General features: G+C 50.6%; 1 protein-coding gene across 3 annotated transcripts; it reads left to right on the top strand.

The window, feature by feature from the left end:
* Positions 1-684: 684 nt before the first annotated feature.
* Cd164l2 (CD164 molecule like 2) lies at positions 685-4,861 on the top strand. 3 transcript variants are annotated; one of them, XM_048434107.3, is made up of 6 exons: positions 685-860; positions 1,245-1,406; positions 1,507-1,578; positions 1,985-2,029; positions 3,876-4,020; positions 4,728-4,861. In XM_048434107.3, exons 1-6 carry the CDS (start codon positions 773-775, stop codon positions 4,729-4,731), a joined length of 516 nt encoding a protein of 171 aa, XP_048290064.1. In that variant the 5' UTR covers positions 685-772; the 3' UTR covers positions 4,732-4,861. The 3 variants fall into 3 exon arrangements, with proteins under 3 accessions (XP_048290064.1, XP_048290065.1, XP_048290063.1); XM_048434106.3 differs by having other exon boundaries at positions 688-860; positions 4,537-4,861; XM_048434108.3 differs by lacking the exon at positions 4,728-4,861 and having other exon boundaries at positions 3,876-4,024.
* The last annotated feature ends 13,378 nt before the right edge of the window (positions 4,862-18,239 follow it).

The following is an 18,239-nucleotide window of genomic DNA, read 5'->3' as shown; positions in this document are numbered from 1 at the left end:
TGTGCATGCTGTGTGGTCTGGCCTGAATTAAGCCCAGATTTTACAACTGTGGGTTCAGACTGGTCACTCACCTATTCCGAGCCTCACCTGCCAAGCAGGGTTAAAGACTGTCTCGAGGCAACGGCATATGCCTTTAATCCCAGCACTGGTCTACAATAGTGAGTTTTAGAACAGCCAGGGCTACATTGTGACTCCAGAAAAACTCACCAAAACACAGTTGCTATGTTGACAAGCCTGGCCTGGTTCTCACAGAGATACACCTGCCTCTGCCTCTGCCTCTGCCTCTCAAATGCTGGGATTAAAGAGTACACCATAACGTTGAACCTCTGTACTCCTTTTGTTGTTTTGTTTTTCGAGAGAGGGCTTCTCTGTGTAGTCCTGGCTGTCCTGGAATTTACTCTGGAGACCAGGCTGGCCTCGAACTCTCAGATTCTCCTGCCTCAGCCTCCGAATGCTGGGATTAAATTTGTGTACCACCAGTGTCCGGCTGCCCTTAGTGACCCGACAGATCCCCACCCCTTTTGTTCAGTCCCGCCCCAAATCGGCGAACACAGCCACGCCTCCTTCTGGCCCCCTCTTCCCTGGCTCCGCTATGACAGAGCCAAACTCTACCTGGACCCTCCTACCGGTCACACCCACTAACCACGCCCCTGTCCGACCACGCCCCCGTTGCCCAGGTCTCACTCTGGCAAGCTCGGCGAGTGGAGTCAAGAAAGGACGCGCCACACCAGCTGTCCGGTCCGCCGACCCCCAGTCCCGGCCCCCGGCGCCCATGGCCGCATCCGGACCCCGCGCCTTGCGTGCTGCTCTCTGCGGCGGTTGTTGTTGCCTCCTCCTGTGTGCCCAGCTGGTTATAGCTGGTAACGCTGGGCAGGGCCTGATGAGGGGGCAAGGCAGGAGCAGGTGGAACAAGTACCTCACTTTAGCTTCCTGTTCATGCACATCTAGGCTTGGGGAGGGAGCTTTTTCAATGTCTTTAGGGCTCCAGGAGTGTATTAAGACCATAGTGCATATTTACAGGTTCTAGGTGTGGGGGACTAGGAGAGGGTGGATGTGTGGAGGAGGTGACTCCAAATGCCCCTGGGGATTTGAGGAGTACATAAAGGGAGAAGTTGGGAGTAGGGGAGAGGGAGGCAAGGGAAGCTCCAGGCCTGTGCAGAGGGGCCAGTAGTAGTTGGGGAGGTGGGGCAGCGTGGGTACCTAGCACTCTGCTGTTTTCCTCCCATTTCCACCCCCACTCCCAGGAAAAGGAGCTCGGGGCTTTGGGCGGGCAGCCTTGATCCGCCTGAACATCTGGCCTACTGCCCAAGGGGGCTGCAAACACCTGGCACACTGTGAACGCTGTGTGGACAGAGTCCACAACCTCTCGGTTTGCGTCTGGCAGCAATGCGGGCCAGAGGAGCCAGGTTTGTCGCTGGGCCCTTCCCGAGCCCACCCTCCTGTCTATATGCCTCCTAACCTCCCAGCTCTCTCCCCAAACCTCTTTCCTGCTTCTTCTCCCACCAGGGCATTGTGTGGTCCAAGCTGAGGTGGTCAAGGAGGGTTGCTCTGTCTATAACCGGTCAGAGTCGTGCCCAGGTAAGGGTGTTCACTCTAAGCCCACAGGGAGGGAGGGGAGGGAGGTGTCCCCAGCCACAGACCTCTTCCAGGAGGCACTAATTTATCTCAGGGAGCAGACTGCACCCATGAACAGCTGGGCCCCTGTTCACGAACAGTTGTATCTTGCCCTGGCTGGTGTCCTAGCCTATAAATTGGGCGAGCTAGCACTGTGTGTAGTAAGGCACAGCGAGGTCTTTGGGATGGAGGGGTCTTCCTCAAGCAAGTGGCATCAGAGATGGGGCCCAGTTGTGGGAAGAGACTGGATGACCAGGCGTGAATGGAGCAAGGGTGCAGTCTGAGTGGGAGGTGGGTCCAGCTACTGACCCAGGTTAGGCTTCCTGATCGGAGGCAGAGCTGTTTCATCCTGGACCCCCTGTCTCCTCAGCATCCCACCACCATCCCACCCATGAGCCGAAGACAAGCACAACAGGTAGGCTCCTCCCCGAGGAATGGGGGCTAGGATGGTGGCAGAGGAACAGGCAGCGTGGGGGCACAGGCACTGGCATGCTCCATGACTTCAGTCCTCTGAGTTCTCCACGCCTGTGAGATAGGTTGGACGGACACTTGCCTCACAGAGCCGTGAGGATTTATGAGGCTGTGGAAGGCCCACTTCACCGTCTGATGCATCAGGATCAAAAGCAGTCAGGAAATGGCAGCTTCTGTCACGGGTTCTGGGAACTCAGGGTGACCCCTCCGGATCCCTGCTTGGAGCTGAGGAGGTGTGGCTCCAGGTGCTAAGAGAGGCCCTTGGAGACCACCTGCTGCAGGCTGAGGGCCCCAAAGTGGGTTCTCAGAGGATCAGGGGAGGAACCCCTCCACCTCTAGGTCCCGTCTCCCCTTCCAAGGCCTAGAGGTCACTACACTTAGCCAGGATGGCTGAAGAGGCTCTTGGTTAATTAAAGCCAGAAACTGATCTTAAAGGATAAATTATTGATGGCTCGGCTCCCTCGGCTTGAGCCCCAGGTCTGCTGTGCGTGCCCAGCTCACTTCTTCCTTTTCTGTCCTTTCTCCCAGCATCCTTCTCTGCACTCTCAGCTTCAGCTGCAGCAGGGCCACCCCTCCCACTTTTGTGTCCTTGGATTCTGCACTGTCCACGTCCTCTGGGACGGAGACCCGGTTCCCAATTGGGCCCCTTGTCCATTGTCCCAGAATGATCCTCCACTTACCAGTGTTTTCCTGCCCTGGGCACCTGGCCCAGGGCCTGAAATCAAATCTCTGGTCAGAATCGATGGGTAACGTGGTCCAACTGGTAGCTACCAAAGCCTGGACTAGTAACTCAGTCCTAAGACCTTCCCTACAAAGGGGGAAGGGCAGAGGGAAGGCTCAGGGAAGCCTGGAGGTGACAAGTCAGGTCTGGCCCATTGTTTAGTCTTCATTGTCCCCTCTGTAGGCTGCTGGTCCTGGACCGCCACCTCTCCTCTGTTCCTTCCTCTCTTGGCGAGAACTCCAGGCTAGAGGTCCTGAGGGCCTGTGCATTCTGTCTGCTCCAAGCTGTGGTCTTAGCTCCAAGGAGGTTTGGTGGCTGAGTTCCAGGTCATCCTTTCTCTACTGGGTTAGTGAGGGACAGGAAGGGTGCAGTGGCACTTGGTCACTGTTGGTTCCATGTGACCAGGAGGCCCAGAGAGGATGTGTGATAAAGCTATGGAGCAACTCAGGAACAGGGCTGGGCAAGGGTCACCCTGCCTAGCCTTAACTATCCCTATCCCTTCCACCAGCTTGCAGGATTTAAAGAGCCTGAAATGGACTGATCTCTCTCTCTCTCTCTCTCTCTTCTTTTCTCTTCTCTCTCTCTCCTCTCCTCTCCTCTCCTTTTCTCCTCTCTCCCTCCCCCTCTCTCCTCTCTCTCTCTTTCTCTCTTTCTCTCTCCCTCTCTTTGTCTCTTTCTGTGTGTCTCTCTCTCTGTCTCTCCCTCCTTCTCTCTCTCTCCTCTCTCTCTTTTTCCCTCACTTCCTCTCTTCCTCTCTCTCTCCCCCCTTCTCTCTGTCTCTCTCTGTGTCTCTCTCTCTGTCTGTCTCTCTCTCCCTCCCTCTCTCTGTCTGTCTCTCTGTCTGTCTCTCCCTCCCTCTCTCTCTCTTTCTCCCTCCCTTCCTCTCTTCCTCTCCCCCGCCCCCCGTGGCAAGGTCTCCACCCCGAACTGTAACTACAGCCCTCAACTGTACTATGGAGCCCGATAGTATGGGCCCCATCTTGATGACTGAAGGACGCCTCAGGGTGTCAGATGTGGGATCTGGGTCCACGGTGACCTGTTGTAACCTCCACTCTGCCTCACCCTACAGAGAGTCCCCTAGTCCCTGAAGCCCACAGCCCAAGTTTTGACGGAGCCAGCTTCATCGGGGGCATTGTGCTGGTGCTGTGCCTGCAAGCGACAGCCTTTTTTGTGCTGCACTTCCTCAAGGTCAAGGACAGCACTTACCAAACACTGTGAGTACCTGGCCAGCAGCGGGATCCAGCCGTCCTCCCTATTCCCTCCTGCCTGGCAACCTGGCAACGGTTCTCTATGAGGAGGTCCCAAAGACAATGACTACCCTCCTAACATCCCCCACGAGAGCAATACCCCTTCTTTCTCTAGCTGAGCTTGTCCCTGCCAGATGTTGGGTGGGACCTGGACTCAGCCCTCAGAGTTCAGTGTCTCAGGGTCTGGCTAAGCCTTTGTGTTTTTGTCTCCTCATGCGGCCAGCAGGGAAGAGAACCAGTAGGTGACAGTCCCAGGCCAGTCCTCAGCCCACTGCAGCCATGAGCAGCAGCCAGGGCCGTGTGTACAGTGTGGTTTTCTCTGAGGAAGGGGCTGGGCCAGGCTTTGGTGTGCCTGCTGTGTGTGCTCTAGGGCCAGTTGTGAAGCCTGCATTATAGTGTTTATTCTTCTAGCTGCTCCTGCTCTCTGTAAAGTGGGCTGGGGGAGCCTCACCCCTGAGTGTTCTCTCTGTCTGGCCTCCACAGAATCTGACCCCACTGGTCCTGGCTCCACCTTGAAGGGACAGAGGACTCAGAGGCCACCCTCTTGAATGCCTTATGGGCACTGGGGGTGGGACTTTGGCCACCAGTTTCCGGTCCCTGTAGGCACAGGGCACCAAGCAGGCTTTAGTGCTGATGATTGACATTCTTTCCTGTCCTGGGCCTGGCACCTGTAGCTGAGAGCATCCTTCAACCTCCTCATGTCTCATCCAGCCAGCTGGGCCGCCAGCTTAGTACCAGAGATCTGCTGCTTCTCAACAACCCAGTCTAGGGTCTACCCCTAAATAAAGGACCTGTCTCCACCCCGTGATTCCCGGCCTATGTCTTGGGCTGTATGTGAACTGGATGGGGTGAGGGAGGGATTACTGTCTCATACTGTTGTCTCCCTTTAAGATGCTTCCTGTGGGAGGGCAGCAAGATGGCACAGTGGGGAAAGGGGCCTGCTATGCGATCCTGACAGCCTGAGTTTGATCCCCTAGAACCCACATAATAGAAGGGGAGAACTGACTGCTACAAGCTGTCCTCTGACTTTCACTTTTTTGGTTTGGTTTGTTTTGGTTTGGTTTTGGGTTTTAGAGACGGGGTTTCTCTGTGTAGCCCTGGCTGTCCTACCCTGCAGCTCTCTCTGTAGATCCGACTGGCCTTGAACTCACAGAGATCCACGTGCCTCTCCCTTCTGAGTGGTGGGGTTAAAGGCATGCACCTGCCTCCCCCCATGCACTGCTCTCGAAAAGGACCCTAACTAATGTCCAACACTCATGTTGAACAGCTCACAGCCATGTGTAACTTCCGCTCCAGGACGATCACACACTTCCGGTCTCTGTAGGCACCTGCATTCATGTGCGTTGATCTGGACACACACCCGACACATCATTAAAAATAAAGACAAACTTTTTTTTTTTTTTTCTGAGACAGGGTTTCTCTTTTTAACAGTCCTGGCTGTCCTGGAAACAGGCTGTCCTCAAACTCACAGAGACTTGCCTATCTCTGCCTCCCGAGTGATGGGATTAAAGGTGTGCACTGCCACCACACTGCTCAACACACTTTTTGTTAAAGATATTTCCAAACTAGGAACTGGGAGTCAGGTGTGGTGGTGTGAATCTAGCATTCAGGATCAGGAGTTCAAGGCCAGCCACAGCTACATAGTAATAAGGATAGCTTTGGCTACATAAGGGTACATAGTAAGGCTAGCTTTGGCTACATAAGGCCTCTATTTTTTTAATTTTCAAGCCAGGCACTGTGATGCATACCTGTTACCTCAGCATTTCGTAGGTAGAATTAGGAGGATCATGAGTTCAATGTCATCATCAATTACAGTGAGGATGCAAGCTAATGCATTCAAGGCCAGCAGCCTGAATCACATGAGAACCATCTCAAAAAATCAAAATCATCCCAACAAAAAGGAATTTCATCTGGGATATTTTTTATCAGGTCAGTTTTACTTCTATATGTGTGTGTGTTTGTGGTGTGTGTGTGTTTGGTGTGTGTACAGTGTATCTGTGTGTGTAGTGTATCTGTGCTTGGAGTTTAGCATATGTGCGTGTGGTGTCTGTGACTTGTGTTTTTGTATATGTAGTGTATCTCTGTGTGATGTGTGTGTAGTGTATCTGTGTCATGTGTGTGTAGTATACGTGTGTGTGTGTGTGTGTGTGTGTGTGTGTAGTGTAGTGTATCTGTGCAGTGCATGTGAGCACGCAGGAGCATACACCCTTGTGAGCTTGCAGAAGCCAGAGAAGGAGGCTGGGTGTCTGTCTCCCTTTGCTGTTTTCCCTCTTGTTGCCATAAGACGGGGTCTCTCCAAGAACAGGAAGCTTGACATTTTGGCTACCTGGCTGGCCAAACAGCTGGAACCTGCCTGTCTCTGTCTGCACGCCCCTGCCCTAGTACTGGGGTTACCTAGCCATTCCTCCTTTTCGACGTGGATGCTGGCAGTTCAGATTCATGTTTCCACAGCAGTGGCTCTTCCCCACTGAGTCACCTCCCCAACCCTCTGCGCTATCTCTGATCCTCTTTTAGAGATGGCACAGATAGCCACCAGCCCAGTAAGTGTGCTCACTCACGATGACATCAATGCTGGATGGTGGCACTGCTGGAGGGGCTGGCCTGGGGCTGGAGTCGAAGATTTCTGACTCTAGCCTAAGCAGAACACCAGGATTCCATTCTGGAAGCTTTTTCCACTATCTCTAAAATTAAAGCATCCCTAAAATTAAGCATCTGCCCCAAAGCCAGGGTTGGGGGGGGCACTCTTGGGACTCTCTGGCAGACAGAAGACTGACAATTCGGGCACTGTACTTGCTGCCAGGCCTGAATTTGGGTCTTGTTTAGAACATTCTGTCCCAGCTGAGCTAGGAGGGCACAAACTCAGCTAATGCCAACTCAAGCAATTCCACAGCTCTGGGCCTCATTTTCTTATCTGTAAAATGGGACAACATCTTGGTTGGATGTGGAAAGGCTCAGAGCAGGCAGACATGATCCATTCCTCTCCAGAGCACCCAAACACCTTCAGGAATGCAGCCTGCAGTCTTCGCCCCACCCCCACCCTGTGCTCCCAAGGGGTTCTCTTGCTGCTGCTGAAGTACCTCACAAGAACCTGGGACCCATGGGTGGTTCCAGCTGCTGCCTGGCCTTGGAGCTCCTGCTCCCATATGGTACCACCAGGCACATGTGAGTTCACTCCGTAGCTCTCTCCTTCTTATGTGCACATGCGTCCATGCAAAGCCCACATCCATCTGCCCAGGGGCCAGCCTCCCCTTTGCCAGTCCTTTAGCCCCCTGGGTCTCCTGTTTCCAGCCATCCTGCTTTCTTCTTTGTCCAAGCCTTTGCATCTGTGGTTCTTCCTGACATTTCACCCTTCCCTCAGCTCACTTTGCATGAAGGCTTGCCTGTGTCTGCCTCCTCTATCAAAGTCTGTCTTGCCAGGCGGTGGTAGCTCATGCCTTTAATCCCAGCATGCAGAAGGCGGAGGTAGGTGAAGTTCTGTGAAAGGACAGCCAGGGCTGTTACACAGAGAAAATCCCCCCCCCAAAAAAATAAACCAAGCAAACAAAATAAAATCTTAAAGAAAAAAAATGTTGGAGTTCTTTCCTCCATCTTTCCAAGTTGCCGTGATGACACACAGAAGCCCTGGCTGCTGCTCTAAGGTCAGCCACCAGGCTGAAGATCCTTACGGGGCTGGGCTTCGAAGTCATCATCTGGTAATGAAGCGTGGCCACCTTGGCGAATTTGAAGTCACCAATGACCAGAGCTGGAAACTGTTGCCAATCATACAGGCAGATTAGGCAGGATGGAGGGAGGAGCCAATCCCAACGTGCAGCTTGTGGGGATAGAAAAGAGGAAGAACAGTCTGCATCCGTCCATCCATTTGATGTCATTGTACTGACAATTTCAGCTGCCACCTTGGACCGTGCAGAAGCAAGATGGAAAACACACAGCGAGGAGAACCCCAGATATCAGGCCTCGGTGGGAGGTGGGGCTGGCTGTGGTTGCCCAAATCTGTAATACAGTCCAATTCCAGCCTTGGCTGCATGAATCCTTATCTCAAATTGGGTAAAAATAGTAATAGTAGCAAACAGATCAGGACCAGTAAGATGGTGCAGGAGTTAGAAGCCTGAGTTCAATCTCCACATGGTTGCCCTCTGACCTTCACACCTGTAACATGGCACACACATGCCCAAATAAAAAAATAATAAAAAATAAAAAAACAATAAAAAATAATAAGTGTAAAAATAAAGCCAGGTGTGCTGCATACTTGTAATTATAGTTCTCAAGAGGTTGGGGGGAGAAGACGCTGAGAGTTTAAGGGCAGCCTGAGTTACAGGTGACACTGTCTCAAAAACAAACAAAATAAAGGAAGTGTACATGGAGGTTTGAGTAAGAATGAGCCCCATAAGCAGGTGTATTTGAAAGCTTGGAACAGTTTGGGAAGGATTAGGAGGTGTGGCCTTGTTGGAGGAGGTGTATCACTGGGGGTGGGCTTTGAGGTTGCAAAATCCCAAGCCATTTTCAGTTAGCTCCTGCTCTCTGTCTCTTACCAGAGGATCAGATGTGAGCTCTTGGCTACTGCTGCAGCACCATGGCTATGTGCCTGCTGCCATGCTCCCTGCCATGGTGATCGTGGACTCTACCCCTGTGGAACCATGAACCCCCAAATTCAGTGTTTTCCGTTATAAGTTGCCCAGGTCATGCTTATCACAACAATTGAAAAGTAAGATAAGCCGGGTAGTGGTGGTGCACACCTTTAATCCCAGCACTAGGAAGGCAGAGGCAGGAGGATCTCTGTGAGTTCGAGGTCTACAGAGTGAGTTCCAGGACAGCCAGGGCTACATAGAGAAACCCTGTCTCAAAAAACTAACAACAACAACAAAAAAAGGAAATAAATAAAGAAAAGAAAAAAGATAGAAAGAAAGAAAGAAAAAGAAAGAAAGAAAGAAAGTAAAAGAAAGAAAGAAAGAAAGAAAAAGCAATACAAAGAATGACAGGCACTCCTTCCCTTGGCCTCAAAACTGCAGTTCCCAGTGTATTTCAGACAGTACTCTGTGAATTCACAACATGGATCCACATGTTTAGCTTTTCTACAGCACAGAGTGGGTCCGGGCTGTTCTGTCTCTCCTTCTTCCTTACAGATCGGATGCAACCTGGGACTTGTTCAGATGGTCATATTCGTTTGCCTGGATCCTATCGACGGCTATTGGGGTCATTTGCATGTTGACTTCTAAGCAGCCATGTACATGCCTGTGGGCAAAGCTTGGCCCTGCTGTAGGGAGGGTCAGAGAAGGCAAACCCCTAGAGGTGGAAGCCGGCAGCCTCTGCTCTCCCTGACACCTCCTTCACCTCAGCTGTCCCCACCCCACCCCACCCATGTGGGGCCTGCCATAGGACAGCCCCTCAGAGGGTTTGCTGAAGGAGTGAGCTCATTGCCCTCCCGTCTCCCCATGGCTTCATGCTCTTCCTCAGCTCAGTCCGTTGCTCCCCCAGCTGGGCCAGGCCTCCTGCCTCTAGGCACCCTGACCACCCACTGATTTGCCTACGCTGCTAACAGCTGTTTCCAAGGCTCCAAGGGTTTCAAAATGGAACAAGGAGTCACTTCCCTAAGGTTACTTCTCTCTCTGCTGGGTGGTGTGGGGATTGTTGCACAGGGATTGGCTGAGAGTTCGGTGGCTTCAGGCATGAAGGGTGGTACGGCAACGTCAGGGCTCATCTCTGAGCTCCGTTTTTTTATTTTAAAGATTCATTTATTTATTATTATATGCTGTTCTGCCAGAAGAGGGCACAAGATCTCATCATAGATTGCTGGAAATTGAACTCAGGACCTCTAGAAGACTAATCAGTGCTCTTAACCTCTGAGCCATCTCTACAGCCCTGTTTTGTTTCTGAGACAGTTTCTCTATGTAGTCATGGTTGGCCTTGGCCTAGAACCCACTTGGTAAATCAGGCTGACCTCAAATCCACAGAGATCCGCCAGCCTCTGCCTCACCAGTGCTGGCATGAAAGGCGGGCACCACCATGCCTAATATGAGCCGCTCTTTTTTCTCTCTTGTTCATGTGTGTGTACACATGTGTGCATTTGCACATGCTGGGATTAAACCCAAGGACTCATAGGTGCCAAGCACATGCTCCATAATCAAACCACTCTCTACCCATTTATCCAGTGTTTGTTAAGCACCCACTTTATAGCAGGAGCAATGATAAGGAGTCGGAGAGTCTGGGGATGTGAATAAGACAGCCAAATGTTTGCTATGTGAACATGAAGACCTGAGTTTAGATCCTCTGCTCCCACAGAGAAGCCAGGTGTGTCCTGGCCCTGCAATAGTGTGCATACCTTTAATCCCAGCACTGGAGGCAGAGGCAGGCAGATCTCTGGACTCAAGGCCAGTCTGATCTACATAGCAAATCCCAGCACAGCCAGGACAACATAATAGAGACCCTGTCTCAAATAAATTAGTAAATGACATAAATAAACTATTTTTTAAGTAAGGTAGGAAGTGACTGAGGAAGACAGCGAACACTGACCTCTAACCTCCACACACACAAGCGAACCCCCCCTCCCCGCCCCGCCATGTGACTAAGAGCGACACCTGGATGTAACAGGTAACCCATACATGGTGACAATGGCCGCTGTTAATACTGTTGACAAGGACCAAGTGGTGGAGACAGCAGCAGGGCTGGATCTTCACAGAGAGGCAGAGCAACACGGAGGATAAAGGAGAAAATGCGTGAATGGCTGAGCAACTGGGGGGAAATCCACGGGGAAGGGTAAGGAGACTGGAGCCATGGCTGCTGAGCCCTGGCAGTGAGGGTGAACCAGCAGCGGCAATAGCAATTCTCTAGGACCTGAGGGAGGAAAACCCTTCTGACTCTAGCCTGGGTGGGGTGTCCCTGGGGAACAATAGGAAGAAATCTTGCTTCAAGTTACCACCCTCATGGCCTGGTCTGTAAAAGACGACTGCTTTTCCATGTCCGGGCTGCCCAGACACAGATAATCACACAGAAACTATATTAATTACAACACTGTTTGGCCTATTAGCTCAGGCTTCTTATTAACTAATTCTTTTTTAAAAAAAATTATTATGTATATAAGCTGGGCAGTGGTAGTGCACACCTTTAATCCCAGCACTCAGGAGGTAGAGGCAGGTGGATCATCTGTGAGCTCAAGGCCAGCCTTGTCTATAAGAGCTAGTTCCAGGACAGGCGCCAAAGCTACAGAGTAACCCTGTCTCAAAAAAAAAAAAATTAAAAAAAAAAGATTTATTATGTATATAATGTTCTTCCTGCATGTACACCTCCATGCCAGAAGAGGGCACCAGACTTCATTACAGATGGTTGTGAGCCACCATGTGGTTGCTGAGAATTGAACTCAGGACCTCTGGAAAAGCAGCCAGTTCTCTAAACCGTCTTTCCAGCCCTTATTAACTAACTCTTACATCTTAAATTAACCTGTTTCTATTAATCTATGTATAACCATGAGTCTGTGGCTTATTGGTAAGGTTCTAGTGTCCTTTTCCTTCTGCAGCTACATGGCATCTCCTCGACTCTGCTTACTTTCTATATATCTTTGTTCAGATTTCCTGCCTGGCTTCAATCTGCTAAGTCACTGGCTGAAACAGCTTTATTCATTATTCAATAAAAGCAACACATATACAGAAGGACATCCCACACCACTGGCCCTCCCACTGGGGGCCCCAACAACATGGACCTTTTATGGGCCCTACTGTTCTTGCTTTCCTGTTTGCAGGGCTGCCTGTCTGCCTGAGAGCCCAGGGTATCCCAGATGCCTAGGTGGTTGCTAAGGTGCTCTCCACATCAACCTTCATTATCACCCAAGAAGGGCATGAGTTTGAGAGTCAGGGATTTTCAGGCGAATATATGTAAATAGAATGTAAACCCTGCAAAACTTCTTCCTCTCAGAAAGCAGATACCCTGACATTAGAGTTTGGGAGGTCGAAGGAACTGCAGAGGAGTCTGGAGGAGATATTTTCACCCTGTGCCCATCGGCCCTGTGTCTCCGTGCAGAACCCAGGGAAGTCAGCAAAGCTGTCTTCCTGCACAGTTAGCCGGGAGCCCCAGGAAGTCCTGGGAAGAAGAGAATTCCAAGTACTCAAGGTAAGGGATGCTGAGGATCTGACAGGGAGGGTCCTTGGGGTAATCTGTAGCTGGGTGGGTGTGGTGATTTGAGTAAGAATGGCCCCCATAGGCTCATATACTTAAATGCTTAGTCACTGGGGAGTGGCACTGTTTGACAGGGATTAGGAGGTGGCCTAATCGGAAAAAGTGTGTCACTGGGGAAAGACTTTAAAATTTCTTTCTTTCTTTTTTTAAATATTTATTTATTATGTATACAATATTCTTTCTGCGTGTATGCCTGCAGGACAGAAGAGGGTATCAGACCTCATTACAGATGGTTATGAACCACCATGTGGTTGCCGGGAATTGAACTCAGGACCTTTGGAAGAGCAGGCAATGCTCTTAGCCGCTGAGCCATCTCTCCAGACTTTAAGATTTCAAAAGCCCACGCCAGCCAGGCTCACTCTATCTGTCTCTCTCTCTCTCTGTGTGTCTGTCTCTTTCTCTCTGTCTACAGATCAGGAAATAGCTCTCAACTACTTCTTCAGCACCATGCCTGCCTGTATGCCACCATCCTCCCCACTACGGTGATAATGGACTAAACCTCTGAAATCACAAGCCAGGCACTAGTGTTCTCTATAAGAGTTGCCGTGGGCAGCCAGGCGGTGGTGGAGCACGCCGCCTTTTATCCCAGTACTCGGGAGGCGGAGGCAGGTGGGTCTCTGTGAGTTCAAGGCCAGCCTTCTCTACGTGGTCCTGGTGTCTCCTCACAGCAGCAGTGACTAAGACACTGAGGTGCAGCAGCTGTGTCTGCACTGAGCGGCCACAACAGAGAAGCAAGAGCCTCCTCGGTGCCAGGCTCCAAATGGGTGTGTGCCCAGTATCCCGGGATGTGCCAGGCAGATGGCATTGTCCGTGTTCTACTGCAGAGGGCAGTGAGGCTCAGAAAGGACCAACTCCTTGTCCCCAATTAGAGAGCCAGGAAAGGGTGACAATATTTTGGGGGCAGCAGATCCTGCTTCCTTTTTGTGGTCCTGAGCATAGGGACTCAAGACATCTGCTTTTTAGATTTCAGTGCCACCTGGACCACCAGGCTTGATGGATCCCCAGGGGGAGCCTGGGAATCATGAGGCTACCCTCTGACTTCGCTTCCTTCACAAACTCAGGCTGGGCCCTCTCTGCGACTTAGGGCTGCAAGTGCTCTGGGAGCGGTGAGTGTTAGAAGGAATGGGGAAACTTTAGAAACTGGTTCATGGAGCCTCGGTTATGGTGCACAGATCTCAGAGTCAATACCTGGTTCCTTTTCTCTGGGCAGGACATCAGCAAGCCTGCTCCGGTGCCGGGAGTATGAGGAGGGCTGTCACAGGAGCAAGGAACTTGGAATCAGGTCAAGCTGGGGTGTTGGGAAGGCTCAAGGCATGGCGGAACCTCCCCTCAAGATTCTTTTTTTAAGATTTTTATTTATTTATTATGTGCACAGTGTTCTGTTTGCATGGATGCCTGCAGGCCAGAAGAGAACACCAGATCTCAATACAGATGGTTGTGAGCCACCATGTGGGTTCTGGGAATTGAACTCAGGACCTCTGGAAGAGCAACAGCCAGTGCTCTTAGCCGCTGAGCCATCTCTCCCCCTCAGAGATCTTTATAGCACCTCTCTTCAGTAGCTCCCAGGATCCTTTACCTGTTCCAGAACCTGAGTAGAGGAGTTTGGAAAATAGCTTGAGCCCTTTTTCAATCTGTCTCCCTTTTCCCAGGTCTCAAGAGCTGCCAGAGGCCTGGCGGTGGTGGCACACGCCTCTAATCCCATCACTTGGGAGGCAGAGGCAGGCGGATCTCTGTGACTTCGAGGCCAGTCTGGTCTATAAGAGCTAGTTCCAGGACAGGCTCCAAAGCTACAGAGAAACCCTGTCTCAAAAAAACAAAAACAAAACAGAACAAAACAAAAGAGCTGCCAGAAATTGCTGAGTTCCAGTGTCACCTTGAGAGTTTGGTACTGCGTGTGTCTACCAGAGGCCAAAGCTCTCTCTGTCTGGTTGGGGGTGGGGGTGGGGAAGAGGACCCAGGGAAAACCTGGGTCACTTCTCTTCCTGTCTCCCTAGGGGGAGCCAAAGTCCACTGAAGCAAGGCATACCTTACTAGACTTCTTGGAGGTGCTCATGCAGCTCCTGTAGGGCCTGAAGAAATCTGAGAAGGCTTCACGGTGGAGGCGTCATTTAGAAGGCCCTTAAAGGCTCCGTGGAAGGCACATGAGGTGTAGGAGCACTTTACAGATAGAAACAAAGACAAATGCAGGAAAGCAGGAGAACGGAAGGGTTAAGGAGTCATGGGAGTAGGCTGAGGGTGTGTGTTGTGGTGGGGGGGCACTGGTTAGCAGCAGACAAACGTGTACCCACCATCTTTGCCAAGGCCAGTTCATAGAGGACTTGCACTTCTGATATGGAGGGCAATGGGGAAGCCATGGAAGAATTTTAGGCAGAAAAGAAGTAGGTCAGACTTAGTTTTAGAAAAATAAGTCAGGGCCGGGTAGCAGTGGTCATGCCTTTAATATTGGCACTCAGGAAATTCAAGGCCAGCCTGGCCTACAAAGCTAATTCCAGGAAAACCAGAGTTACACATAGAGACCCTGTCTCGAAAAAACAAAAAGAGAAAAAAAAAAAGATAAGGAAAAGAAAGAAGAAAGAGTCAGATGTAGGTGTGGTTGTGTATACCTGTAACCCTAACACTTGGTATCTGGAGGTAGAGCCCATAGCGGGCACAGTGAGACCCTGTCTCAGTAACAGGCAGCGTGAGACTGGAAAGATGGCTCCATGGTTGGAAGAGAGCATTGACCATGCAGAGGACCCACACTGAGTGGCTCATCTGCCTGTAACTCCAGCTCCAAGGCATCTGACATGCTCTTCTAGATTCTTTGGCCATCTCACACATATACATCATAAACACCTCTCTCTCTCTCTCTTTCTCTCTCTCTCTCTCTCTCCCAACACATAACACTTGAATTCACATACATACATATGTTACACATAAACACTCTCTTCCCTAAACCCATTAACAACCTCACGTGTACACATATGCCACACACACATGCACACACACACAAATACACTTTCTCTCTCTCCCTATGCACATAATTTTTTAATCTAAAACAAAACAAAACCCAGGCTGTACCATGGAAGACACACTGAAGGTCAAGGCAGAAGGCAGAGACAGGTCAGGAATGGACAAGGCTGAAGGCGGTGGAGAATGACATCAAAGGAACTGGACACATGTCTGGAAGATACTGAAGAGGTAAACTCTAAGGACTGGAGGACTGATTGGCTTGGGGGACGAAGAAAGGGCACCAGAAAAAGGCCAGGAATCCAGCGTAGGGTTCTGTGGGTAACATCTGTGCTTTAAATATCTCAGTTCTTATCAAACAGGTTATTTTGCCTGTCTTCCTGCAGGACCGGTCATCTCCTAGAGATGAGGACAAGGTTTTTATCATTTCAATCTCCCCAGGGGCTTACAAGATTTTGTCATGGGTTAAGTGTCAGCAAGAGTTAATGAAGGAGTTGAGTCTATCATTATTTAGGGGTGAAACTCAGTCAGAGGAGTCACATTGGAGCCATAAGCCCCGAATTCAAAGAGCAGAGAATTGTTTATCCAGTCCTCACATCCACCCAGCCCCAACTGCCACCTTCCCTGGCCTCCCCTGCCCCAGAACAGTTTGGATCCATAGCAGGTGCATAGGTATCACCCCAGGCATTCCAGAGGTGACAGGACAGGTCTGTGGTTTTGGGAGACCCGAGTCTGAGTTTTGGATGGAGAACAGGAATTTAAACTAGCTTACTCTGGAGGGTGAGTTCCTAGCTAGAGGGTGGGGCAAGCTCCAATCCCTACCACCCCAGCCTCTTCTTCCTCCCAAGTACCCAGGAAGGGCAGGCAAAGCTGGGAGCCTTCAATGGCGATGGCACTTGTATTCTCCTTGCTACCTTCTGCCTGGGGGAAAGAGGACAACTGCCAACGGGTGCTGGGCAAGTTCTTAGAGGGCACTGCAGTTGACCCATAACGGGCCCCTGGAGCAGGGAACAGGGAGGCTGGCTGTTTCTCAACATTGTCCCTGCATACATGAATAAGGCTAGGTGACTTCTTCCCTTCTGTGTGCCTCGGTTTCCTCATCTGAGAAATGGCAATCTTGAAACAGCATGGTACCCGAGGGAAAGAATTAGGCTCTAGGAAGGAACAGCAGCAGCGTGCAGTTGGTACTTCCTATGCGACTCTGGGCAAGTCCTTTCCCAGTCACAGCCTCAGTTTCCCCTTGTACAAAGTGAGTGGGGACACAGCGTGGAGGTTGAGCTGCTATCTGAGTCTTTGTTGTGCCTCCACATTCTGAGCTTCAGGAACCAGAGAGATTTCTTTCAAAGAAGCAGAGCGTGCTGGGAGGTATCTGAAAGGGGGAAGTGGTTATGGGGAGGTGCCTCTGGGGAACCCCTTTTCCTGCCCAGGCCCAAGAGGTTCCTCCCAGCTCTCCCTGGCACATGGTTGCCCAGGCTGAAATTGGAGCTGAGAGAAGACAAAGAGGCTGGAGAGAAGCTGAGAACTCGGGAGGGGATAAGATTTGGAGCAAACTGATGGCTTGGAACAAGAGTCCTGAGTTCAAGTCTCTAGTTCCACTGATTAACTGAATGACCATAGGCAAACGAACAAACAAAACCGGGTCCTTGGTGCTGCTGGGATCATATGGGGACTGATAACATCCACCTCATCACTGATTGGAGGCCACTTTGGGGTATCTGTAAGGGTGCCTGGCATACTGTAAGGTGCCAAGACACCTTCCACTCCTCCCTGTAGGGGACTCTCTGAGCTTCCACAGTGGGAAGCTTTTTACTGCCTATGATGCAGATTATGTTTCAAGTTAGGGTAATGGTGTGGTGACTGTCCCTGGTTCCTGGTGGTAAAGATCCTGCGATCCAGCACTACAATGCGTCTGAGGCCACTGCCCACAAATATGCCATCAGGCAAAGGTGTGGGTGACCCCTACTGCAGGGTTTACAGGATGCTTTGCTAGAGCACTCCAACTGTCAGTGGCTTATCACTCCTTATAACTTCCTTCTCTAGAGCCACCCCTTTGCCAATGCCTCTGCTTCCTGGTCCACACAGTAACCCTTTCCTGGTCCTCCGGACAGGAAAACAACAGGGCCATTAGTTTCCGATCTGTGCAAGGAAGAACTTTTGTTGTTGTTTTCTTTTTTCAAGGCAGAGTTTCTCTGTGTTCCTTGGCTGTCCTGGAACTCACTCTACAGACCAGCATGGCCTCAAACTCACAGAGATCCACCTGCCTCTGCCTCCCAAGAGCAGGGATTAAAACCACCAAGGCTGGCTCCTATTTGCTTCTTGTAAAGTGTGTTTTCCACCCTAACCTCAGTAATGGGCCAAGTTTTCCCTCTCTATTGCTTCTTGCCTTGCCCATTGGTTCCAACCAAGGAAGGCATGCTTTAGTTTCGTGAGACAACAAGCTATGAAACAGAGGCTTCCTAACGTTTGTTGAATACTCAATTTGTCCAAAACCCCAACATATTTTGAAAATGTTTTTAGATCTATTGATGTGTATGAGCGTTTTGCCTGCAAGTATGTATGTACATCATGTGTGTGAGTGCATGGGGTCCCCTGGAACTAGTCACAGATGGTTGTGAGCCACCATGTGGGTGCTGGAGACAGAACTAGGGTTCTCTGAAAGAGCAGCACTTTTTTTTGTTTTGTTTTTTTTTGTTTTGTTTTTTAAAGATTTATTTATTTATTTTGCATACAATGTTCTGTTAACATGTACACACCAGAAGAGGGCACCAGATCTCATTATCAATGGTTGTGAGTCACCATGTGGTTACTGGGAATTGAACTCAAGACCTCTGGAAGAGCAGCCGGTGTTCTTAACCTCTGAGCCATCTCTCCAGCCCCAGCACATGTTTTTAGCAGTTCTTCCCCCCCTCCTCCAGCTCCAGTCCCCACCATTAAAAACAAGAGCAGCACCATGGTTCTAAGAATTGTACACTTTTGGATCCAACCTCAGATTCCTAAAGTCCCCAGTTCCCAAGTTCAGGGTTCACTAAGGTTTTAAACCAACTGATTCCTTAGTCACTAATTCTTACTGGGAA

Source organism: Myodes glareolus, chromosome 3 (assembly GCF_982192425.1).
Source record: "Myodes glareolus chromosome 3, mMyoGla1.1, whole genome shotgun sequence".
Classification (NCBI taxonomy): Eukaryota; Metazoa; Chordata; class Mammalia; order Rodentia; family Cricetidae; genus Myodes; species Myodes glareolus.
The sequence above is the reverse complement of the archived record's forward strand: the minus strand, read 5'-3'. Positions and strand labels throughout refer to the sequence as shown.

Excerpts from the sequence above, each read along its gene's own strand:
- Cd164l2 (XM_048434106.3), top strand. The coding sequence starts at position 773 with ATGGCCGCATCCGGACCCCGCGCCTTGCGTGCTGCTCTCTGCGGCGGT. Across the intron at positions 861-1,244 it reads TGCCCAGCTGGTTATAGCTG|GAAAAGGAGCTCGGGGCTTT; the intron begins GTAACGCTGGGC and ends CCCCACTCCCAG. Across the intron at positions 1,407-1,506 it reads ATGCGGGCCAGAGGAGCCAG|GGCATTGTGTGGTCCAAGCT; the intron begins GTTTGTCGCTGG and ends TTCTCCCACCAG.